The 25,853-nt window shown below is 44.0% G+C and overlaps 1 protein-coding gene across 1 annotated transcript; it reads left to right on the top strand.

Annotated features, from left to right (window-relative positions):
* The first annotated feature begins 977 nt into the window (after positions 1–977).
* On the top strand, positions 978–25,853 carry LOC145348526 (uncharacterized). Its single transcript, XM_080196716.1, has 7 exons — positions 978–1,086; positions 4,221–4,325; positions 8,914–9,039; positions 9,124–9,219; positions 16,045–16,143; positions 19,610–19,659; positions 25,607–25,853. Exons 1-7 carry the CDS (start codon positions 1,050–1,052, stop codon positions 25,706–25,708), a joined length of 615 nt encoding a protein of 204 aa, XP_080052842.1. The 5' UTR covers positions 978–1,049; the 3' UTR covers positions 25,709–25,853.

The raw sequence follows: 25,853 nt of genomic DNA, 5'->3' as shown, positions 1-25,853 counted from the left end.
AGAAATGGCAAGGTCAAGTTCGCAATATGGCTTATTTATTCTCGATAGAAGTTCCACGCAATCAAATGATGGAAACAAAAGGGACATATTCAAGCCTTGTGACTTTATTTGAATGACCCCACTGCTTTCTCCAGGGCAATGCAGAAAATTGGGCTCATGACATTAAAATCCATCATCTGTTCTCGGTTGTGTAATGGCTTCAATGAGGCCATTGTGGTTGGCCTTGTTAGAATATGAACTTCCTGATTGAACTCTTTATTGCTTGTCCAACCACTGGAAGTGTCAGGTCTCCTGGCATTCCGAATGCCAACTCAGATCTTGTAAGTCACGATGAACTTAAATAGAACTTGTAAATAAAAGGGAATCTGGTGAAGGGATATCGGCCTCTGTTGACTTATTTCAGGTTGTCATGACAACTCAGTGACTTGCTAGATCACTGCAAAAAACGTGGACAGTCAAGGACATGCATTTGGGCCCCAAACCACTTGATGGGACCCATGGATTCCCTTCCCTAATGGACATCAGTGAAACATTTGGAATAAAACCAAAAACGCTGGATAAACTCAGCAGATCTGATAGCATCTGTGGAGAGAAACACAGTTAACATTTTGAGTCTGTATGACTCTTAGTCAAAGGGACCTGAAACATTGGCAAGAATTTTACCGCCTTGCCTTCTGTGAGAATCGCAGCGGGCGAGGGGCGAACCATGGAATGGCCCGTTGACCTTGGACAGGATTTTACAGTTTCGGGACGAGCGAGGCTGTAAAATCCCACCCATTAACTTTGTTTTTCTCTCTCCACAGATGCTGCCAGATCTGTTAAGTTTATCAAACGTTTTAGTCATCCAGCTGTCTTATTTCAGATTTCCAGCATCCGCGGTGTTTTGCTGTTATTTGAGTGACAATTGCAAATTTTCCTGGCCGTTTTCTTTGCTCTATTTTATTACCTGTGCTTTTGTTTTAACTCCAGGCATTTTACCAGAGCAGACTGTAATTATTGTTACATCGTTTCTGGGATTGATTTTTTCTGCAGCATCCTGTATTGGATTAATGGTGCTGTGCTGCTCGAAGAGTCAATCCACTCAAGGTACCTGTAAATAAATCTAATTTGCGTGCAAATATTAATTTCTTGCCTCTTTTAAGTTAGTTTTGACTAATTTTGATCTTTAAAAAAATGTGTACTTTATGGAAAAAGGTCAGGAAAGAAAGAGTAGCAGTTTCATCCTGTCCCTTTCTCCTTATGTTGTGGTTTTGCTACATTTTCGCATTGTTTTGAGACCATAGAATCCTTACAGTGTAGAAGGAGGCCATTCAGCCCATCAAGCCTGCACGTAATGATAATCCTAGCCAGGCCCTATTCCCATAACTGCATGTATTTACCCTGTTAATCCCCCTGACACTAAGGGGCAATTTAGCATGGTCAATGCATCTAACCCACACATCTATAGAGTGTGGGAGGAAACCAGAGCACTTGGTGGAAACCTAAGCAGACAAAGTGTAAACTCCACACAGACAATCACCCAAGGCTGGAATTGAACCTGGGACCCTGGCAACGTGAAGCAGCACTGCTAAGCACTGTGCAACCATGCCACCCAGATGGTTTACACTTATTAACAGCACTGTGAATCTGGTCTAATTCTACAGTCTACCTGACCTGACTTGAAAGGGGAGTGGGAGGCATACCCTGATGAACTGACCATTTCAATTCACATTTCGGGATGCAGTCGTGTTCTAAAATACTGCCAAGTAGTTTTATAAAGAAATTAGTGATGCTGAAGAATAGTGTCCTTTGATCTTGGGAGTATTGATGAAGAAAGAGACTGTCAACGCTTTTCATCTTGCACTCATCAGGACATTTAGAAGAATACCACTGTAAGGGGAAAGCAACAATTTATAGAGCATGAGAAGAGATACTGATTGGTTAGCAAGTCATTGCCATGGGATCCACTCTGTGCCCAGGCCTCACAACTATCTTTGCTAAGTTCCATTCTTTGATGAAATGACACCTAATTTTCTATCCTTACATATTTTTGATAAATGGATGACACTTTTTTTATTAATTCATGGGACGAGGGCATCACTGGCTGGCCAGCATTTATTGCCCTTCCCTAGTTGCCCGAGGGCAGTTGAGAGTCAACCACATTGTTTTGGCTCGTGAGTCGTGTGTGGGCCAGACCAGGTGAGGATGGCATATTTTCTCCCCTAAAGCCAGATCGGTTTTTCCGACAATGGTTTCATGGTCATCAGTAAATACTCAATTCCAGATTATTTTTAGTTAATTCAAATTCCACTATCTGCCATGATGGGATTCGAACCTGGGTCCTCAGACCATTAGCTGAATTTCCGAATTAATAGCCTAGTTTTAATACTACACACTTCAAAGGCAACTAGGCAATAAATGCTGGCCAGCCTGCGATGCTCATGTCCCATGAATGAATAAGAAAAACAACCAATTTAAGTTTCACAATGTGGCTCATCTATATTTACTCCAAGCTACAAATATTAATAGAGAAAGAACATGTGCATAAATCGTTCCTGTTTCAGCTGAACAAAATAAGTGACAACCATTCATTGATTCATGCTACAGGACAATGCCTTGACCAATCGAGGTTGATTGGCTTGATTTAAATTTCAAACAATACTTGGCAATTAACTCTCAGTCATCATCAACTGGTGTAATCTCCATGACAATGCCTTTACCAATCAGAGTCCATGGCAGAATTTTACTAGCATGCCCAGAATCAGGGAGGCGTTACTCGCAGAGCAGCATTCTCTATTGGCTCAGTGGGATCTTACGAACCTCGGGCGGACGAGGCAGTAAAATTCCAGTACACGTGTCAGCCAGTGGGCAATCTCTTCTCATACAGTATAACTTGTTGTTTTCCCCTTTTGTTGGAAGGCAGTGCAAGATGAAACGCTTTGACGTGTCTCTTTGATGTGTCCAGGAGTAGTGAAGTTTTATACTACCAAGTGACTTTCCTTTGGTGGTGCTGAAGATGGGATGGGCTTTCCTCCAGCCCAGATGGGGACAGATGGCTTGATTAGCCTCATTCTGGGAGGGGTTTCACTTGCACATATTGCTCAGGGGCTTTTCTCAAATCTGATATGAGGTTTAATTTGGTGGTAATAACTTCTGTGCCGCTGGCTCAGGGATTGACGATGGGCCCATGATAAAAACAGAGAATACAGGAAATATTCAGCAGAAGTAACAGCATGTATGGAGAGAGAGAGAAGCAGAAATAATGGATGGATTTCTCCACTGATACAGTAGGATTTGAGAGCAATTATGGATCCCAACCAAGCACACATGAGTTTGCATTCTGACACGATTGTCCAAGGTGATCTTAATTGACCACCTCTACTTCCATCAATTAATAGATAGCAGATATAGGCGACACAGTGGTACAGAGGTTAGCAGTACTATTTCACTGCACTAGGGGCCTGGGTTCAATTCCAGCCTCAGGTGACTGCCTATGTGGAGTTTGCATGTTCTCCCCATGTCTGCATGGGTTTCCTCCAAAGATGTGCAGGTTGAGTGGATTGTCCATGCTGAATTGCCCCTTAGTGTCCTAAGATGTGTTGGTTAGGAGGATTAGCGATGTAAATCCTTGGGGTTACGGAGGACAGGTTTGGGTGAGATTCCCCGTTAGTGTCACATGGGGTCACAAGGATAGGACTTGGGTGGGATTGTTGTTGGTGCGGACTTGATGGGCTGAATGCCCTCCTTCTGTACTGTAGGGATTCTATGCCGAGGCTGTAAGCTCATTCAGGCTCACCACAAATGCTATTGAGGCAGTTGGAGGACTGCAAGGGCACTTCAGAATAGAGATACCCTTGAGAGTATATGTGTAATGCTGGAAGAGATTGGATATCACTGGAGGGAACCAGGTGAATGTGGAACTACTCTGGAGGACAGGTATTGGCTAAAATGTTGCTTTTCAACTCCACAGCCCAGTTATAGATGTCAATTTCCTGCTATCATCACAGGTATCTTCACTTTTGCCTGGTGCGAGTTGAGTTCATGCAGCACAAATGTGTGGTTGGTTTGGCCTGTGACTGTGATTCTCAGCATCATCTGCAGCCTGTCCAACTCAGAGACCAGCACTGTTGAAAATTATACACTATTCATTGCCTCATGTGTAATTCACATATGTAGAACTGTTGTAAGTTAGATGACTCTGGATTCAAACAGCTTTAATGTTTTTGTTCCTTTCTCCACAGCACCTCTGAAGTATGAAAAATATTTGTTTCTGGGTTTATTCAGTAGTAACACTGTTGCTCTTGTTGCCATTTTCATTGCCCTTGCTTCCTGGATTGCAATTAAAGGTATGTGGATATCAAGTATTCTATAATTCAAATAAAATGAAACAAGTCAGTACTCTGCAGGGTAATTGGAAAAGACTCTGTTTCTTCACCATTGCACAGTAAACTCAGAATTATATGAATCCCTACAGTGCAGAAGGAGGCCATTAAGCCCATCAAACTTGCACTGATAACAATCCCATCTTATCCCTGTAACCCCACATATTTATCACCTTGATAGTACGGGGCAATTTAGCATGGCCAATCAACCTAACCTGCACACCTTTGGAGTGTGTGAGGAAACCGGAGCACCCGGAGGAAACACACGCAGACACGGAGAGAATGTACTGACTCCGCACAGATGTGACCCAAGCTGGAATTGAAACCGGGTCCCTGGCTCTGTGAGGCAGCAGAGCCAACCACTGATTCACCTCACAATAAATAACATTCTATTAGTTTCCCTAATTATTTGTTATACCTGTATATTAGCTTTTGTGATTCATCTCTGACAAGCGCATCCACATTCCTCTGAATCTCTGCAATCTCTCACTATTAACGTAATATGCTTTTTAAAATCTTCCTCCCAAAATGGCCAATTTCACATTTTCCCTCAGTTTGCTCCATTTTGCCAGATCTTTGCTGACTCACTAATCTCCTTGTAACCTTCTTATGTCCTCTTTACATCTTACTTTCTGACACATCTCCGTGTTGTTTGAAAATTTAGTAACCATATCGTCTGCCCTTTCGTTCAAGTCATTTATATAAACTGTATGAAGTTGAGACCCCAGCACTGATCACTGTGACACACACTCATTACTTCCTGCCAACCAGAAAAAAGATCCATTTGTGGTTACCCTTTATTTCCTTTGGCTAGCCAATCTGCTATCCATGCCAAATGCTACACTGGGAGCTTCTATTTCCCACAACAACCTTTGATGTGGAACTTATCAAATGTCTTCTTGAACCTAAGTATAATATCTCCACTAGTTCCTCTTTATTTACAACACTTGTGACTCCTTCAAAGAACTCTAATTAAATATGATTTCCCTTTCACAAAGCCATGTTTACTCTACCTGGTTGAGTTGAATTTTTATCAATGCCCTCCATTAGCAGCTTTGATAATAACTTCTAACATTTTAGATTATAAGAACATAAGAACATAAGAAATAGGAGCAGGAGTAGGCCATCTAGCCCTTCGAGCCTGCCCCGCCATTCAATAAGATCATGGCTGATCTGTCGTGGCTCAGTTCCACTTTCCCGCCCTCTCCCCATAACCCTTAATCCCCTCTCTTATCAAGAACCCATCAACCCGCTTCTTAAAAATATTTAGCGAGGCAGCCTCCACCACTTCAACGGGCAGAGAATTCCAGAGATTCACCACCCTTTGAGTGAAGAAGTTCCTCCTCAACTCCGTTCTAAAACGCCTCCCCCTTATCTTGAGGCTGTGCCCCCTAGTCCTACTGTCTTTTTTGAGCGGGAAGAGTCTCTCCACCTCTATCCTATCCATCCCATTCATCATCTTATGCGTCTCAATGAGATCTCCCCTCATTCTTCTAAACTCTAACGAGTACAAGCCTAGTTTATTCAGCCTCTCCTCATAGCTCAATCCCCTCAACTCCGGTATCAGCCTAGTAAACCTCCTCTGCACTCCCTCCAGGGCCAAAATATCCTTGCGCAGGTGCGGCGCCCAAAACTGCACACAGTACTCCAGCTGCGGCCTCACCAATGCCCTATACAGCTGCAGCAAGACCTCCCTACTTTTATATTCAATCCCCCTCGCTATGAAGGCCAGCATCCCATTCGCCTTCCTGACCACCTGCTGCACCTGCAAGCTGGGTTTTTGCGACTCATGCACAAGGACCCCGAGGTCCCTCTGCACCGTCGCCTGCTGCAGCTTTTCGCCACGTAAGTAATATTGGCCATGCTAAATTACCCCTTTGTGTCAGGGTAACATAGCAGGGTAAATATGTTGGGATACAGGGATAGGGCCTGGGTGGGATTGTCAATGGGCTAAGTGGCCTCCTTCTGCACTGTAGAAATTCTATGTTCCATGATTTTCCTCTTGACAGATATTAAGCTAACTGGCCACTTGTTCCCTACTTTGTGTCTCCCTCGCTTTGTGAATAAAAAATATATTGGTTCCTTTGCAATCTCGTGGCACATTCCTCCAATCCAGGGAATTTTGAAACATTAAAACCAGTGCATTAACCATCTCACTAGCTACTTCTTTTGAGACCCTAGGGTGAGGTGAATCAGGAACCAAAGATTTACCAGTTCACAGCTTCAACAATTTGCTAAATACCACTTCCCTGTAATTTTCCTGAGTTCCTCCCTTCCAATTAAGGGGCAAACCTTTTAGAACTGAGTAGAGAAGAAATCTCTTCATCCAGAAGGTGATGAATGTGTGAAATTCACTACCACGGAAAGTAGCTTGAGGCCTATACATTGTCTGATTTGAAGAGGAGAATAGCTCTTGGGGCTAAAGGGATCGAGGGATATGGGGGAAAGGTAGGATTAGGATATTGAATGTGATGATCAACCATGATCATAATCAATGGTGAAGCAGGCTCAAAGGTCCGAATGGCCTACTCCTGCTTCTAGAAACTTAGTTTCTATTTCTAATCCTGATTTACACATACTCTTAATGCTGATAGCATCACCATGTCAGCACCAATACTCCTAGAAATGGTGACAACACACTCTCAGCATGTGTACATGTCACTTGGTTAATATCCTGGAAATCCCTAACCAATACTACCATGTGAGCCTTGTCCTAGTTGCTGCCTCACAGCACCAGGGACCCAGGATTGATTCCCAGCTTGGATCACTGTCTGCATGGAGTCTGCAAGTTCTCCCCGTGTCTGCATGGGTTTCCCCTGGGTGCTGTGGTTTCCTCCCACAGTCTGAAAGACGTGTTGGTTAGGTGCATTAGCCATGCTAAATTTTCCCTCAGTGCACCCAAACAGGTGCCGGATTGTGGTGACCAGGGGATTTTCACAGTAACTTCATTGCAGTGTTAATGTAAGCCTACTTCATAGAATCATAAAAACCCTACAGTGCAGAATGAGGCCATCTGGCCCATCGAGTTTGCACTGACCACAATGCCACACAGGCCCTACCGCCATATCCCTACACATTTACCCACTAATCCCTCTAACCTACACATCTCAGGACACTAAGGGGCAATTTTCACATGGCCGATCAATCTAACCTGCACTTGTTTGGACTGTGGGAGGAAACCGGAGTTCCCAGAGGAAGCCTACGCAAACATGAGGAGAATGTACAAACTCCACACAGTCAGTGACCAAGCTGGAAATCGAACCCAGGTCCCTGGAGCTGTGAAGCAGCAGTGCTAACCACTGTGCTGCTGTGCCGTCTGACTCGTGACTTGTGACACTAATAAATATACTTCAACATTTAAAATGTGAACCCCGTTTGATCAAAGCAGTGTTTCTCGTAGAAGATCCATTCTCAAAGCAAGTGACAATGAGGAATAAAATATAGCCTTGGTAATATAACCCCAGATCAAATGAATAAAATATCTGACTCAGTGTTGGGCAACCACAGTAGCGTATCATATTAGTTTAATCTTCCATTGAATAATGTTATGAAGGGGGAGGTTGATCTCCTCTTTGAGAACTAACATTCAATCAGTCAAAAGGAAGTACCTCCCTTCATGATCTGTTAAAGAGTGTGTGATGATGTGGATATGGCAGCGTTGGACTGGGGTAAACACAGTAAAAAGTCTGACAACACCAGGTTTAAGTCCAACCGATTTATTTGATAGTAAACTCACAAGCTTTCGGGGTTTGTCCCTTCATCACCTGATGAAGGGACAACCTGACAAAGGGACAAGCCCCGAAAGCTTGTGAGTTTACTACCAAATAAATCGGTTGGACTTAAACCTGGTGTTGTCAGACTTTTTAAGGAGTGTGTGAGAAGGGGTAATATCTGCCCTCCAGCAACTGTTAGTGGTTAAATCAAAATAACTATCTGAGAGTCTCTCTGTAAAAGCAACAGGTAATGCCTCATCTAACTGACAGTGAACAGTTTAACTAAACTATTAACAAACTGAATAAAACATTATTCCAATGTAATGCTGTAATGAGATCAGGCTTTTTTCAAAGACATAAATATAGCTGTTATGCTGGAGAAACAGTTGCACGCTCTCTCTCTCTCTCTCTCTCTCCACCCACCTCCCCCCACCCCCCCAACAAGCTATGAGATGTGGCAGAATAGCAGAAGCTGACTGGCTGAGGAAGTTGCTGTCTGGCTCCAGAATGCAGTAGGATTAGTTTGCCGGTTACCAAAACATCAAATTCAAATCTGCTAGACTGCTGCTATTCAAATGCCAAGTTTAAGCTGATTGGGCAAACCTCAAAAATAACTTGTTGTCTTGGCAGCATCACTGCTTCATCTCGGGATATAATGTTTCACTCTGTGTTCTCTGTGCACTTGCGTTTTGCACCTGCGTCTCTTTTAAAAACACCATTTTGTTAACAGAATTTTACAACTCTTAGTATTTTACAATTTTCTTTATAATTTTACAAACACTAACTGCTCAACAATAATATGGTGATGAATAACCACTTTGTTTTCATCTCTGGTACAGGTGCTGCCTTTGTGGCTGTGGTGGCTTTATGCTTTGTGTCCATCCTCTTGTTTTTGGCTGTGGTCACCACCATTTCTATTTGGAACTTGGGCTGTCTGTGCATTAAGACATTCTTAAAAAAGAAAGGTAAATAGCGAATTCTTCATTGTAAGAAATTCCAAGACTCAAAATAACATTGCACATTCTAAATGTCCTCATTGCACCTGACAGGTTTTCGAGCTTCGCTTGACGTAAGTGGCATTTTATGTTCCTTTATTGTGCTCGTCATTTCAATCGTTATCTTGAAGGAAGAAATTCAACTGAACAGTGAGTGTATTGACAGTCCTTCATTCCTTTTTGTAACATTATATGCAACTAACTTCACCCCTGTGTCATCTGACTGTTCTCAAGAAGGGAACCCTTGAATGGCAAGTCTCAAGCAGGTCAGTAACACAGGCATTGGAATCAATTTCAGCCATCACCCCCCCCAACCCCCTTTAAGGAGGTTAGGATTAGCAGAATGCCAAGTCCTGATGGTGATTCCATGACTTTTATTTTATTCATTTGTGGGACATGGGCATCGCTGGATCGGCCAGCATTTATCTCCTGTCCGTACGTGCCCTTGAGAAGATGGTGGTAAGCCCGCTGCCCTGAATCACTGCAGTCCACGTGCTGTGCTCATTTTAGGTGTGCCTGGTGTTGCTCCTGACATGCCCCCCTGCACTCTCCATTGAACCAGGGTTAATCCCCTGCCTTGATGGTAATGATTGAGTGGGGGATGCCAGGCCATTAGGTTGCAGATTGTGCTGGAGTGAAGTTCAACAGGCCAATGAGCCTAACATCTGCAATAGGTAAATTAGAAGGTATTCTAAGAGACAGAATCGACAGGCATTTCGAGAGGCAGGGACTGATTAGGGACAGTCAGCATGGCTTCGTGAATGGGAAATCATGTCTCACAAATTTGATTGATTTTTTTTGAAGGGGTAGCTAAGAATGTTGATGAGGGCAGTGCAGTTGATGTTGTCTACATGGATTTTACAAAGCCTTTGACAAGGTGCCACATGATAGATTGTTGCATAAGATTAAATCTCATGGAATCCAGTGTGAGGTAGCTAAATGGACACATAATTGGCTTAATGACAAAAGACAGAAGGTGGTTGTAGAGGATTGTTTTTCAAACTGGAGGCCTGTGACCAGCGGTGTGCCTCAGGGATCAGTGCTGGGTCTACTGTTATTTGTCATTTACGTTAATGATTTGGATGAGAATTTAGGAGGCATGGTTGGTAACTGATGGCAGACTGGAAGGTGAAGTAGGATATTGAAGATTGTAATGGGATCTTGATCAATTGGGCCAGTGGGCTGATAAATGGCAGATCGAGTTTAATTTAGATAAATGTGAAGTGATGCATTTTGGTGGATCGGACCAGGGCAGGACTTACTCGGTTATTGGTAGGGCACTGGGGAGAGTTATAGAACAAAGAGATCGAGGGGCACAGGTTCATAGCTTTTTGAAAGTGGAGTCATAGGCAGACAGAGTGGTGAAGAAGGCATTCAGCATGCTTTGTTTCATTGGTCAGGACATTGAATACAGGAGTTGGGATGTCTTGCTGAAGTTGTACAAAAATTGGTAAGGCCACAATTGGAATATCATGTACAGTTTTAGTCTCCTTATTATAGAAATGATATTATTATACTAGAAAGAATGCAGAAAAGATTTACTTGGATGCTACCAGAACTTGATGGTTTGAGTCATAAGGAGAGGCTGAATAGACTGAGAGTTTTTTTTCTCTGGAACATAGGAAGTTGAGTGGTGATTTTATAGAAGTCTATAAAATAATGAGCAGCACAGATCAGCTAGATAGTCAATATCTTCTCCTAAAGTAGGGGAGCCTGAAACTAGAGGGCATAGATTTAAGGTGTGAGGGGAGAGATACAAAAGGGTCCAGAGGGGCAATTATTTTACACTGAGTGTCTGGAATAAGCTGCCAGAAGTAGTAGTAGAGGCGGGTACAATTTTGTCTTTTAAAAAGCATTTAGATAGTTACATGGGTAAAATGGGTATCGAAGGATATGGGCCAAATGTGGTCAACTGGGATCAGCTTAGTGGTTTACAAAAAAAGGCAGCATGGACAAGTTGGACTGAAGGCTATAAACCTCTATGACTCTAGGTCCTGAGGCAAAAATGCTAAATTAACCCACTTTGAGAAGAAAGAAGGTTTATTTATTAGTTACAAGTAGGCTTACATTAACAACACTGCAATGAAGTTACTGTGAAAAACCCCTTGTCACCACACTCCAGTGCCTGTTCAGGTACACTGAGGGAGAATTTACCATGGCCAATCCGCCTAACCAGCACATCTTTCAGACTGTGGGAGGAAACCAGAGTACCCCGGGGGGAAACCCATGCAGACACAGGGCAGACATGCAGACTCCACACAGAGGTGACCCCAGCCAGGAATCGAACCCGGGTTCCTGGCGCTGTGGGGCAGCAGTGCCAACCACTGTGCCACATTCCACCCTTTGAAGTTAATGAAGAACAGAATTGAGTGGCTTATAAATCTGGTATTTCATCCGATACTGTGGGTTTCCTTGTGTTAGGTGTCAACCATGTTTGCAAGAACAATGAGATGTCAGAAATGTTGGAGAATGCAAGATTTAGTGAGAGGGAAGAACTGAGAATGATTAATATTAGAGAAATGGTGCTGGGAAAATTGATTGCATTGAAGGCAGATAAATCCCCAGGGTCTGATAATCTACATCCCAGAATACTTACGCAAATGGCTGTGGAAATAGTGGATGTATTGATGGTCACCTTCCAGGATTCTATAGATTCTGGAACAGTCCCTGCAGATTGGAGGGTAGCAAATGTCACTCCGATATTCAGAAAAGTGGGTAGAGAGAACACAGGGAATTATAGACAAGTAAGCTTAGCATCAGTAATGCAGCAAGTTCTCAAATCCATTATCAAGGACTTTACAGCAGAGCATTTAGAAAACAGTGGCAGGATCAGACAGAATCAGCATGGATTTATGAAGGGGAAAACATGCTTGACAAATCTGTTAGAATTCTTTGAAGATGTAACTAGTAGAGTTGACAAGGGGAAGGCAGTCGATTGTGGTATATTTGGACTTTCAGAAAGCATTTGATAAAGCCTCACGTAAGAGATTATTGTGCAAGAGTAAAGCACATGGGATTTGGGGAAATGCATTGAGTTGGATAGAAAGCTTGTTGGCAGAGAGGAAAGAAGGAGTAGCAATTAATGGATGATTTTCAAATTGGCGGGCAGTAACGAGTGGGGTGCCACAGGGATCAGTGCTGGGACCCCAGCTATTCACAATATGTATTAATGATTTAGATGACGGAACAAAATGTAACATCTCAAAGTTTGCAAATGATACCAAGTTGGGCAGGAGGGTGAACTGTGGTGACGATGCAGAGATCTTTCAGCATGATCTGGACAGATTGGTTGAGTGGGCAAATCAATGGCAAATACAGTATAATTTGGCTAAATGTGAGGTTATTCTCTTTGGCAGCAAAAATAAGGCTGCAGATTACTACCTGAATGGCTGTAAATTGGGTGAGGGAGCGTGCAGCGGGACCTGGGTGTCCTTGTGCACCAGTCACTGAAGGTGAGCAGGCAGGTGCAGCAGGCAAATGGCATGTTGGCCTTCATTGTGAGCGGTTTCACATACAGGAGCAGGGATGTGTTGTTGCAATTACACAGGGCCTTGGTGAGACCACACTTAGAATATTGTGTACAGTTTTGGTCTCCTTTTCTCAGCAAGGACATTCTTGCTGTCAAGGGAATGCAGCAACGGTTTACCAGGCTGATTCCAGGGATGGCGGTACTGATGTATGAGGAGAGATTGACTAGGTTAGGATTGTTTTTGCTGGAGTTCAGGTGAATGAGGGGGGATCTCATCAAGACATATAAAATTCTAATAGGACTAGACAGGGTAGATGCAGGGAGGATATTCCCGATGGTGGGGTCGTCCAGAACCAGGGGTCACAGCCTGAGGATTCAGGATAGACCATTTAGGTCGGAGATGAGGAGACATTTCTTCACCCTAGGAGTGGTGAGCCTGTGGAATTCATTACCACAGGAAGTAGTTGATGCCAAAACATTGAATGTATTCAAAAGGCAGCTTGATACAGCACTTGGGGTGAATGAGATCAAAGGTTATGGGGAAAAAGCAGGTTTAGGCAATTGAGTTGGATGATTAGCCATGATTGTAATGAATGGCAGAGCAGGCTTGAGGGGCCGAATGGCCTTTTCCTGACCCTATCTTCGATGTTTATGTTTCTATTCAGTGAGAAAGAGCTAATCTGAGACACGACTTCAGTGAAAGGAGCTGACCAGGTTTGGTTAAAACTGGTGATAGGAAACTTATTTAAAAATGTGCATTCTTCACTCAAAGAAAAAAATGGTTCCTAGAATATTAAGTTGGAAGCAGAAGTTTCACACTTGCCCAAAATCAGTTAGATAAGAATGGAAATGTGGGCCTATGATCCAGATGAATGAGCACAGATATGACAAATGTCCTGTTACTAATCTTGTAATCTTAGAATATACACAGAAAGAAGTCTCACAACACCAGGTTAAAATCCAACAGGTTTATTTGGTAGCAAATGCCACTAGCTTTCGGAACGCTGCTCCTTCGTCAGGTAAGTAGAAGAACTTTGGAGCGGCATGGTAGCACAGTGGTTAGCATTGCTGCTTCACAGCTCCACAGACTTGCATTCGACTCCTGGCTTGGGTCACTGTCTGTGTGGAGTTTGCACATTCTCCTCGTGTCTGTGTGGGTTTCCTTTGGGTGCTCTGGTTTCCTCCCACAGTCCAAAGATGTGCGGGTTAGGTTGGTTGGCCATGCTAAAATTGCCCCTTAGGGTCCTGAGCTGCTTAGGTTAGAGGGGGATTAGCGGGTAAAATATGTAGAGATATGCGGGTAGGGCCTGGGTGGGATTGTGGTCAGTGCAGAGTCATAAGAACATAAGAACATAATAAGAACATAAGAACATAATAAGAACATAAGAAATAGGAGCAGGAGTAGGCCATCTAGCCCTTTGAGCCTGCCCCACCATTCAATAAGATCACGGCTGATCAGAAGTGGATCAGCTCCACTTTCCCGCTTTCTCCCATAACCCTTAATTCCCCTGTCTATCAAAAACCTAACTACCCATAACATAACTATATTTAGTGAGGTAGCCTCCACCACTTCAACAGGCCAAGAATTCCAGAGATTCACCATCCTTTGAGTGAAGAAGTTCCTCCTCAACTCCAATCTAAACTGCCCCCCCCCCCTTATCTTGACGCTGTGCCCTCTAGTCCTGCTATCCTTTCTAAGCGGGAAGAATCTCTCTACCTCTACCCTATCCATCCCCCTCATTATCTTATACGTCTCTAGAAGATCCCCCCTCATCCTTCTAAACTCCAACAAGTACCGACCTAGTCTATTTAGTCTCTCTTCATAGTCCAACCCCCTCATCTCCGGTACCAGCCTAGTGAACTTCCTCTGCACTCCCTCCAAGGCCAATATATCCTTCTGCAAGTGCGGTGACCAAAACTGCACACAGTACTCCAGCTGCGGCCTCACCAATGCCCTGTACAGTTGCAGCAAGACCTCCCTACTTCTGTATTCAATCCCCCTCGCTATAAAGGCCAGCATCCCATTCGCCTTCTTGATCACCTGCTGCACCTGCAGACTGGGTTTTTGCGACTCGTGCACAAGGACCCCCAGGTCCCTCTTCACCGTAGCATGCTGCAGCTTTTTGCCTTTTAAATAATAATCTCTCCTACTATTATTTCTGCCAAAGTGGATAACCTCACACTTGCTAACATTATACTCCATCTTCAGGTCCTCGCCCACTCGCTCAGCCTATCCAGATCTCTCTGCAGACTTTCCACACCCTCCACGCAATTTGCTTTTCCACTCATCTTCGTGCCATCAGCAAATTTCGACACCCTACACTCAGCCCCCTCCTCCAGATCATCTATGTAAGTGGTAAACACTCGAGGTCCCAGCACCGATCCCTGCAGCACTCCACTAGTCACCAACCGCCAACCAGAATAGCACCCATTGATGCCAACTCTCTGTTTCCTATTAGACAGCCAATCCTCTATCCACGCTAACACCGTGCCCCCAACTCCGTGCATCCTAACCTCCTGTAGCAACCTTTTATGAGGCACCTTATCAAATGCCTTTTGGGAATCTAAAAACACCACATCCACCGGTTCCCCTCTGTCTACCGCACTAGTCACATCCTCATAGAAATCCAATAAATTCGTCAAACATGACTTCCCCTTAATGAATCCGTGCTGTGTCTGCTCAATCAAACCATTCTTTTCTACATGCCTCGCTATTTCTTCTTTGATGATGGATTCTAGCGTTTTTCCAACTACAGACGTTAAACTAACCGGCCTATAATTCCCTGCCTTTTGTCTGCTACCTTTTTTAAACAGTCGATGGGCTGAAGGGCCTCTTTCTGCACTGTAGGGTTCTATGATTCTATGATATGTAGGGTTATGGGGATAAGGCCTGGGTGGCATTGTTGTCAGTGTAGGCTTGATGGGCTGAATGGCCTCCTTCTGCACTGTAGGGATTCTATGATAACCTCTCCACTTTCTCTCTCTCTCTCTCTCTTCTCAAAGATGCTCCTTAAAAACTTGCTTTAAACAATAATGCATTATGGGCGGCACAGTGGTTAGCACTGCTGCCTCACAACTCCAGGGACCCAAGTTCGATTCCCGACATAGGTCACTGTGTGGAGTTTGCATGCTGTCCCCATATCTGTGTGGATTTCCTCCGGGTCGCTCAGTTTCCTCCCACCCTTCAAAGATATGTAGGTTAGGTGGATTGGCCATGCTAAATTGCTCCTAGGATTACAGGAAATAGTGGGATAATGCATGGGGCTGTGGGGATAGAGCCTGGATGGGATTGTTGTTGGTGCAGACTCAATGGGCCAAGTAGCCTCCTTCTGCACTCAAGGGATTCTTCTTCTAAGTTTTGGTTACTTGACTTAATCTTCCCTTAAGTAGCTCAGTGTCAAATTTTCTTTGCTACCACCTCTGTTGCATGTGGAATGTTTTACTGTGACGCAAATATGATATGAAGACATTCAATGTGAATAAATTTATTGCTGTAAATTTTTCAGATCAAGGTTGCCACATCACCTATTTAACCTGGAGCATGTTGGGCCCATTATTAATCATCTTCACAGTCGCTTTTCCAGTAGTCGCTGCAATTTGCTACCGTAAGTATCACACGCGTCCAAGCATTCAGTCAGATCACTGTCTAAGGAATCCAATTATAATGAAAGCTTTAGCAATTTTAAAATATTTTTAAAAGTAAGACTAGTGATTTTTTTTTAAATTAATTCATGGGGCATGGGCATCAATGGCTGGGCAGCATTTGCTGCCCTTGAGAAGGTGGTGGTGAGCTGCCTCCTGCAGTCCACATGCTGTGGGTTGACCCAGTGACTGCAAAGGCACGGTGATATATTTCCAAGTCAGGATGATGAGCAGCTTGAGATGGGGAGGGGGGGGAGTGGTGGAGGACTCTTGCAGGAGGTGGTGTTCCCATGTATCGGCTGCCCTTGTCCCTTTAGATGGAAGTAATTGTGCGTTTGGAAGGTGCTGTCGATAATTTTTGGTGAATTGCTGCGGTGCATTTTATAGATAGTACACTCTGCTGCTATTGAGTTTTGGTGATAGAGGGAGTGGATGTTTGTGTAGATTACCAGTCTTAATTTTTAACATGGAGCAATTGCAAAGGAAATTCATGAGCGCAGTATTTATTCCCAGCCTTTCGTGTTTGTGCAAGATACTTTGTGTAAGGTAAGGGATGGAAGCATAGTCAGGTTGTACTGACTTGGTGATGATGCTGTGTGCAGCAATATGAGAGCACAGAACCTGAAGGAGAGATATCTCCTGAGGTGATCTGACTGAGTTATTGTCAGCTTGGTTAGGTTGCATTTGGAGCATTGCATGCAGTTCTGGTCACCACACTACCAGAAGGACATGAAAGTTTTGGACAGAGTACAAAGAAGGTTCACCAAAATGTTGCCTGATCTCGAGGGTGTTGGCTATGAGGACAGGTTGCAAAAAACAGGATTGTTTTAACTGGAAAGACAGAGGCTGAGGGGAGACCAGATAGTGATGTATAAAACTATGAAAGGCATAGACAAGGTGGATAGTCAGAGGCTTGTCAATTACAATGGGGCACGGGTTCAAGGTGAGGGGAAAGTTTAAGGGAGATGTGCAGGGGAAGTTTTTCATGCAGAGAATGGTGGGTGCCTGGAAAGTGCTGCCAGAGGAGGTGCTGGAGGCAGGCACATTAGCAACACTTAAGAAGTATCTGGATGGCTACATGACTAGAGGGATATGGACCAAGTAAGGGCAAAAGGTTTTTTTAGTTTAGTTAGGGCATCATGATCGACATAGGCTTAGAGGGCCGAATGGACTGTTCCTGTGATGTACTTTTCTTTGTTCTTTGAGATAGTTTACTGGAAGCTGCAATAAGAAATTGCTGGTGTAGGATTCCAGGGGGAAGGTGATCAAATGAATTGGAAAACATTTTCCATGTTGTTCCTGTTGGACAGGAAATGTAATCTCTGGGCAGGATAGTGGGGAGGAGAAGCATTGGGAGCAGTTATCAGAAATTGGGAAATGAACTTCCAAACAATTGCCCAGTCATTCCTTTGAAATGTTTGGAAAATCATGGACAGAGCATGCAGAATGCCACACTGAGAGCAAGAACTCACAACATTAATCCTGTGAATCAAAATGAGAGAGTAAGGTCCTTCTTGGGGAGTAATTAGGTATATAAGGAGGGGACAAGATACTGCGAATGCTGAATTCTGAAACTCAGAATTCTTTACTCAGAACATTTTAGCTCAGTAGGTCTGATAACATCTATAGAGGGACAATAAACATGATGTGGAGATGCTGGCGTTGGACTGGGATAAACACAGTAAGAAGTCCCACAACACCAGGTTAAAGTCCAACAGGTTTACTTGGTAGCAAACACCACTAGCTTTTGGAACGCTGTTCTTTTGTCAGGTGAGTGGAGAGTTCTGATCACAAACAGGACATATAAAGGCACGTACAGTTACAGAATACTAATTCGAATGCGAGTCTTTACAGCTAACCTGCCGATATAAGCAGATTAGCTGTAAAGACTCACATTCTAATCAATATTCTGTAAACTGTGTGTGCCTTTATATGTCCTGTTTGTGATCAGAACTCTTCACTCAGCTGACAAAGGAACAGCGTTCCGAAAGCTAGTTGCGTTTACTACCAAATAAACCTGAGGGACAATAGAGCAAATGTTTTGAGTCTGGATGACTCTCCTTCAGAGCTGAAAGTAAGGAAAAATAAGATGAGATTTGTACTGCAAGGGTGGGTGGGGGGAATTTGTAATTGGACAAAAGAAGTGTAAATAGCAATGATGAAGGCTGGGAAAGGTGCTAAAAGTGTCCTTTAATTGATCGGAATGTATGAACGGCAGAACAGAGGTATAGATTGTTGCCTGAGAAGTCATAGTGATTTACAGCATGGAAACAGGCCCTTTGGCCCAACTTGTCCATACATCCTTTCTTTTCAAACCCCTAAGCTAGTCCCAATTGCCCACATTGTCCATACCCCTCTATACCCATCTTATCCATGTAAATGTCTAAACACTTTTTAAAAGACACAAGAAATGTGACATCTGCCCTGAGGCAAGGTGGAGAGTGAGATTTGAGAAAAATGGAAGTGAGATTGAAAAGTGATAAAAATGGATGAATGAAATGGGGGAAAAAATGAAATGAAATAAATGGAAATGGGATGAAGGTGGATGGGAGAGTTCCTGCTCTGAAGTTGTTGAATTCAATGTTCAGACCTGCTTACGGATGGACCAAAGGTGTTCTGCAAAGCCGTCACCCTATGTGTTTGGTTTCTCTGATGGAGAGTGTTATCACTATTCGGTCCTACTTCTATTTCCCAATTCTCAAATCTCTCTCCATCTTGTAGCCAACCAACACCCCCCGCCCCCTCAGGGCAGCTGTCAGATTCCTCAGGCAGAACCTTAACTATCTGTAACTCTGTTCTGCCGTTCACAATTCTGATAGGTTAATGGACACTTGTAGCACTTTCTTAGTCTCCTTCTTCATCATTTACATTTTCTTTGTCCAATTAGAGCCCTCCCCGCCATCCTCAGTGTAACTCTCATTGGATTTTCTTTGCTTTCAGCTCTGACAAAGCATCATCCAGACTCGAAATGTTTGCTCTATTCACTCTCCATAGATGCTGTCAGGCCTGCTGAGTTTCTCCAGCATTTTTTTTGTTTTTGTGCATGTAAAGAGCAGAAGCAGATTTTTCTGTTCTGACTCTCAATGCACATTGGAAGTCAGCACCCAGGCTCTGTGCTCCCTGAGCTCAGGAATGTATATCCAGCTAAAATCACAGGCCAGGTTTATACATTTTATCAGTCTGCACTGATTGAAAATGTCCCTGAATGTTACTCCTGGGACCAGATGGGAAAATTCTTCATTAATGGTTCATTGTCAGGGGAGGCTGAGCCATTGTAGTACCTTGCCCACATAGTAAGGCACAAAAGTACCTGTGCACGTCAGAGGCCATTGTAACCTTTTGACGGAACTGGTGATGAAGCAGACTTAACCTCTAATAATACTCTATTAAGGAACTGAATTTTTCAAGAGATCATTTTCTTTATTGTAGGCAGTAAGGAAGATAGAGACATCGGTGCCAGAAACCAAGATGCAGTGGAGGTATTTTATTATTCATATTAATGTAAATTCTTTAAAGGTTTTTGGTTCAATTACTATGCTTAACCTTGGCATATACTGACACACACTGTGTACACACAGGCAAACATCCCACTGAGTTTATGATGGTAAATGCTAGACTATTTCAAATCCCAAAAAGGAAACTTGAAGCAACTGCCTTCAACTCTATTTTGCAATTTGATATATTGTGACCAAAGATTTGAAATCCAGATAATGATGTCCCAGACATCTTGTGATGATTTAAAATGAAGTAATTATCTATTAAGCAATAAGATAAACAAAAATAAAGTGAACTAGAAGTACACTTAGCTAAAACAATAGTTGTACACATAAGAACATAACGTAAGAAGTAAGTGCAGGAGTAGGCCATCCAGCCCTTCGAGCCTGCCCCGCCATTCAATAAGATCATGGCTGATCTGAAGTGGCTCAGTTCCACTTTCCCGCTTTCTCCCCATAACCCTTAATTCCCTTGCCTCCCAAAAACCTATCTACCCGTGTCTTAAATATATTTAGCGAGGTAGCCTTCACCACTTCTACAGGCAGAGAATTCCAGATATTCACCACCCTTTGAGTGAAGAAGTTCCTCCTCAACTCCAATCTAAACTGCCCCCCCCCTTATCTTGAGGCTGTGCCCTCTAGCCCTGTTGTCCTTTCTGAGCAGGAAGAATCTCTCTACCTCTACCCTATCCATCCCCTTCATTATCTTATACGTCTCTATAAGATCCCCCCTCATCCTTCTAAACTCCAATGAGTACAGACCCAGTCTATTTAATTTCTCTACATAGTCCAACCCCCTCATTTCCGGTATCAGCCTAGTGAACCTCCTCTGCACTCCCTCCAAGGCCAAAATATCCTTGCGCAAGTATGGCGACCAAAGCTACACACAGTACTCCAGCTGTGGCCTCACCAGTACCCTGTACAGTTGCAGCAAGACCTCCCTGCTTTTATATTCTATCCCCCTCACTATAAAGGCCAACATCCCATTCGCCTTCTTGATCACCTGCAGACTGGGTTTTTGCGATTCATGCACAAGGACCCCCAGCTCCCTCTGCACCATAGCATGCTGCAGCTTTTTGCCCTTTAAATAGTGATCCCTCCTACTATTATTCCTGCCAAAGTGGATAACCTCACACTTGCTAACATTGTACTCCATCTGCCAGGTCCTTGCCCACTCGTTCAGCCTATCTAGCTCCCTCTGCAGACTTTCCACACCCTCCGCACAATTTGCTTTTCCACTCATCTTTGTGTCATCAGCAAATTTCAACACCCTACACTCAGCCCCCTCCTCCAGATCATCTATATAAATGGTAAATAGCTGAGGCCCCAGCACCAATCCCTGCGGCACTCCACGAGTTACCAACCGCCAATCAGAATAGCACCCATTGATACCAACTCTCTGCTTCCTATTAGGCAACCAATCCTGTATCCACGCTAACACCTTACCCCCCAACTCCATGCACCCTAACCTTCTGTAGCAACCTTTTGTGCGGCACCTTACCAAACGCCTTTTGAAAATCAAGAAACACCACATCCACCGGTTCCCCTCTGTCTACCGTACTAGTCACATCCTCATAGAATTCCAATAAATTTGTCAAACACGACTTCCCCTTCACGAATCCATGCTGCGTTTGCTCTATTAAACAATTCTTCTCTAGGTGCCTCGCTATTTCTTCTTTGATGACGGATTCAAGTATTTTTCCAACAACAGACGTTAAAGTAACCGGACTATAATTCCCTGCCTTTTGCCTGCTACCTTTTTCAAACAGCGGCGTAACATTAGCTGTTTTCCAATCGTCCGGCACTTCCCCGGAATCTAGCGAAGTTTGGTAAATAATCACTAAGGCGTCAACTATCACCTCTGCCATTTCCTTCAGAATCCTGGGATGCATTCCATCCGGTCCTGGGGACTTGTCCACCATCAGTCCCGCTAGTCGATCAAGCACTACTTCTCTAGTGACAGTAATTGCATTCAGGCCCTCAACTCCTACCATCCTTCTATCTTTAATATCCGGCAAACTATTTGTGTCCTCCTCCATGAAGACCACGGCAAAAAACTTATTTGAGGCCTCAGCCATTTCCTCATCTCCCACCACTAAATCCCCCCTCTCATCCTCTAAGGGTCCAACATTCACTCTAACCAGCCTCCTCCTCTTCATATATTTGTAAAAACTCTTACTGTCCTTTTTTATATTTAGTGCTAGTTTAGCTTCAAAGTCTATCCTTCCTTTCTTTATCAACTTCTTCGTCAATCTTTGTTGATTTTTAAACCTCTCCCAATCTTCTACTCGCCCACTACTTTTAGCCACTCTAAACGCATCAGCTTTTAATTTAATACTCTCCTTTATTTCCTTCGATAACCATGGCTAATTATCCCTTTTCCTACGATCCTTCTTTACCATCGGAATAAATTTCTGCTGAGCACCAAGAAAGATCTCCTTAAAGATCCTCCACTGTTCCTCAGCAGTCCTACTGACCAATCTGCGCCCCCAATCTACATTTGCCAATTCCACTCTCATCCTATCGTACTCCCCTCTGTTCAGAGGACACAGGATCCTACTTTCTCGGGATCCTACTTTCTCATCCTCCATCTGCATCAAAAACTCAACCATACAATGATCGCTCGTCCCAGGAGGATCCCTCACAACAAGATCCCTAATTCTACCTGCCTCGTTACATAACACCACATCTAAGATAGCTCGCTCCCTCGTCGGCTCCAGCACACACTGTTCAAGGAAATTATCCCGGCAGCATTCCAAGAACTCTTCCTCAAGCCCACCGCGTCCGACATGGGTTAACCAATCAATATGTAGATTGAAATCCCCCATAATTATCGCCGTTCCATTTCTGCATGCATCATTTATTTGCGTGTTTATAGCCCGCCCCACCTCCAGGTCATTATTTGGGGGCCTATAGACCACACCCACCAGCGTCTTCCTCCCCTTGCTGTTCCTTATCTCTACCCACAACAATTCCACGTTCTGCTCTTTGGCGCCTATATCTTCCCTTACTACCACCCTGATACTATCCTGAATCAGCAGAGCTACCCCTCCCCCTTTTTCCTCCCGTCTATCCTTCCTAAACACTTGATACCCCTGGACATTCAGCTCCCAGTCCCTGTCACCCTGCAACCACGTTTCCGTAATGGCCACCAGATCATATCCATTTGTGCTGATCTGTGCCACCAGCTCGTTCACTTTGTTCCGAATGCTTTGTGCATTCAGATAAAGTGTCTTTATTCCAGCCTTTATCTGGACCCTATTTGAAGAAACGCTACTACTTTCTCATGCCCCCTACTCCCTTTATTATTGGGACATCCTCAACATTTTCCCGTGCCCGTACCCTCTCTTTTACTTTAGACATTGTAATTTCTCCCACCCCTGTACCCTCCCCCCACCCCCATCCCCAATTAGTTTAAAGCCCTATCTACAGTTCTAGTTTTACGATTCACCAGGACTCTGGTCCCAGCACGGTTCAGACCAAGAACATCCCATCTGAACAGGTCCCACCTGCCCCAGTACTGGTGCCAATGCCCCATAAATTCAAACCCATTCCGCTTTTTAATTTCATTCCCAGCTTTTCATACTCCCTCTGCAGATCCTTAGTTCCCATTTTGCCTATGTCGTTGGCACCCACATGTACCACAATGACTGGATTCTCACCCTCCCACTCCAGGTTCCTCTGCAGCCCAGATGAGACATCCTGGACCCGAGGACCAGGCAGACAACACACCCTTCTGTATTCTTTACCATTGTGACAAAAGACAGTGTCTATACCCCTAACTACACTATCCCCAATTACTACTACATTCCTGTTTACTTCTTCCTCTTTGTCCTGTGTCTGCACCACTGTACCGTGGGCAGTTTGCCTTACAGCCCTCGTTCTTGTCCACACTGGGAGCAAGAACCTCAAACCTGTTGTGCAGATTGAGAGGCTGAGGCCTTTGGGTCCCCCCTTCCTTCCCACTACCCCCTCCTTCCTCTCCACTACCCCCTCCTTCCTCCCCACTACCCCCTCCTTCCTCTCACCCTTCCTCCCCACTCCCCCCTCCTTCCTCCCCCCAGCAGCACCCTCTTGTTCCTGACCCTTAGAGTGAGCCAGTCCTGGGGGTGTGGAAGTCTCTTGCACCCCGTTATCCAGGTTACACTCCCTCTCCCTGATGAGCCTCAGTGTCTGTAGCTCAGAGGCCAGCTCATCTACTTTGAGCTGGAGCTCTTCAAGCAACCAGCACTTACTGCAGACATGGTCACTGGGCAGGACCTTGGGGTCCACCAGTTCCCACATCATACAGAAACAGCACATCACACGCCCCTCCATCACAGTCTCTTAGTGATTACTGAACACAGTTAAGAATTTAAACTTACCTGGCCCTTTTCTCCCAAGCCCTTTGATCCAAAGCCCTTACTGCTCACTCTGCTTCCCTCTCACTCCACTGCCCACTCCCAACGCTGCCCGCTGTCTACAGCAAGCCTCCTTTCAAACTTTGCGCAGTAAAAAAAATCCCTTCCCGCAAAGCCCCACGGCCCACTTCCTGTCTAGTTTTTAAAGCAGAAAAACCGTTACAAAGCCCGCGAAAATCTTTACAAAGGTAATCGCTTACCTTTACTCCGTGCAACCTTCACTCCGTCCACTCCAGCGAACAATCACAGTATCACTAACAGTATAACTAACACTAACAAGTTCCAAACACTTTTATTTCATTGCCATTTGATTCCTGACTTGGGTGACTGCTTGTGTGGACTTTGCACCTCTCCTTGTGTCTGTGTGAGTTTCCCCCAAGTGCTCTGGCTTCCTCTCACAATTTGAAAGATGTCTGGTTCGGTGCATTGACCATGCTAAATTCTCCCTTAGTGTACCCGAACAGTCACTGGACTGTGGTGACTGGGGGATTTTCAAAGTAACTTCATTGCAGTGTTGACGTGAGCCTACTTGTGACACTAGTAAAATATAACTTAAGTATTATTCTCCTCAAAATTCCACAACATCTTATATGTCGTTAAAAGTACTTTTTAATCCAGTAGTAGTTACCACACCAGACAGTTATATCTTTTGGGTTGTTCTGAGACGGAACAAAACTGGCTTTTCAAGGCAGGCTTACTCCACAGACACAACTTGCTAAGAGTTAAAGCGCCTATTTTTGCTGTTGGCTGCGGCCTTAAATAGATACACTTACTCAGGTTGAATGATTCTGACATAGATTTTCCTTTTTGATCTTCGCTTCCCTGAAATAACCTCTTCTGAAGTCTGTCTTAATAATATTCATTTCGTAAGTCCATCTTTTAGAATGTAAATGTAAAGTTCACATCTGCCTTACCCTTTGAATGTTTTACACCTTCTTCAAGGCCTTTGGTTGTGATTTTCTGGCCCTCTTCTAGCAGGATTTCCTGTCATTGTTGTACATTAGACCACCAATTATTTCCTTAATAACGTATTTTTGTTTGAAATTCAGTTTGTCATTGTGCCAAAACCTTTGCTGGGATTTTACCAGCCAAGATAGCACCAAAACTGGAGAATCCCGCTCGAGGTCAGTGGATCTTTGCCTGGTCCGCTCCCCACTCACTACGATTCCCATGGTGGGAGGGCCAGGAGAATTCCCCCCTCACCCTTAACTTTCTGAAATTTGCTTATTGCCCTCGAAAAAAAGCATGCAAATCTGGCTGTCTGAGTGAAGAAAATAGACAAACCTGGTCTAGACAGATCAGTCATTTCGTTTATGGACCTTTAATATAATTAAGGCTTTTTCTCCCAGTTTTTATCTGGTTGAGCAGATTATCATCTGCTTTAGTCCCATGTTTTGTTTGTTTTCCATTTTGCTCTCTCTGCCATTCTCCTTTTCTCTACCTCTCTGTCTCGCTCTATCCTGTCTATGTTTCAATCTGTCTGTGTGACTGTTCAGTCAATGCATGAAATTAATATGTTTAATTTGTTGAAGGCTGACAGAGAATTACAAGAATGGAATCATCTCCAACCAGATCGGGAACCTACAGTTTCTGAGCCCTCTGAGAATGGACATAATAACAATAATAACAAATAATAATTTCCCAACATGCCAGCCAAAATCGGCAAATCGACTTCCCCATTTTTCGGGGTAGATTGACTGAATTCTGTCATTTCAAGAAGTTCCTGGTTTATTAATGTTTGTGTCCTGGCTCGAACAGCGAATAACTAGCCATCCTTCT

This window comes from Carcharhinus amblyrhynchos, chromosome 9 (genome assembly GCF_965287045.1).
Source record: "Carcharhinus amblyrhynchos chromosome 9, sCarAmb.v2.hapA, whole genome shotgun sequence".
Lineage (NCBI taxonomy): Eukaryota > Metazoa > Chordata > Chondrichthyes > Carcharhiniformes > Carcharhinidae > Carcharhinus > Carcharhinus amblyrhynchos.
The sequence above is the reverse complement of the archived record's forward strand: the minus strand, read 5'-3'. Positions and strand labels throughout refer to the sequence as shown.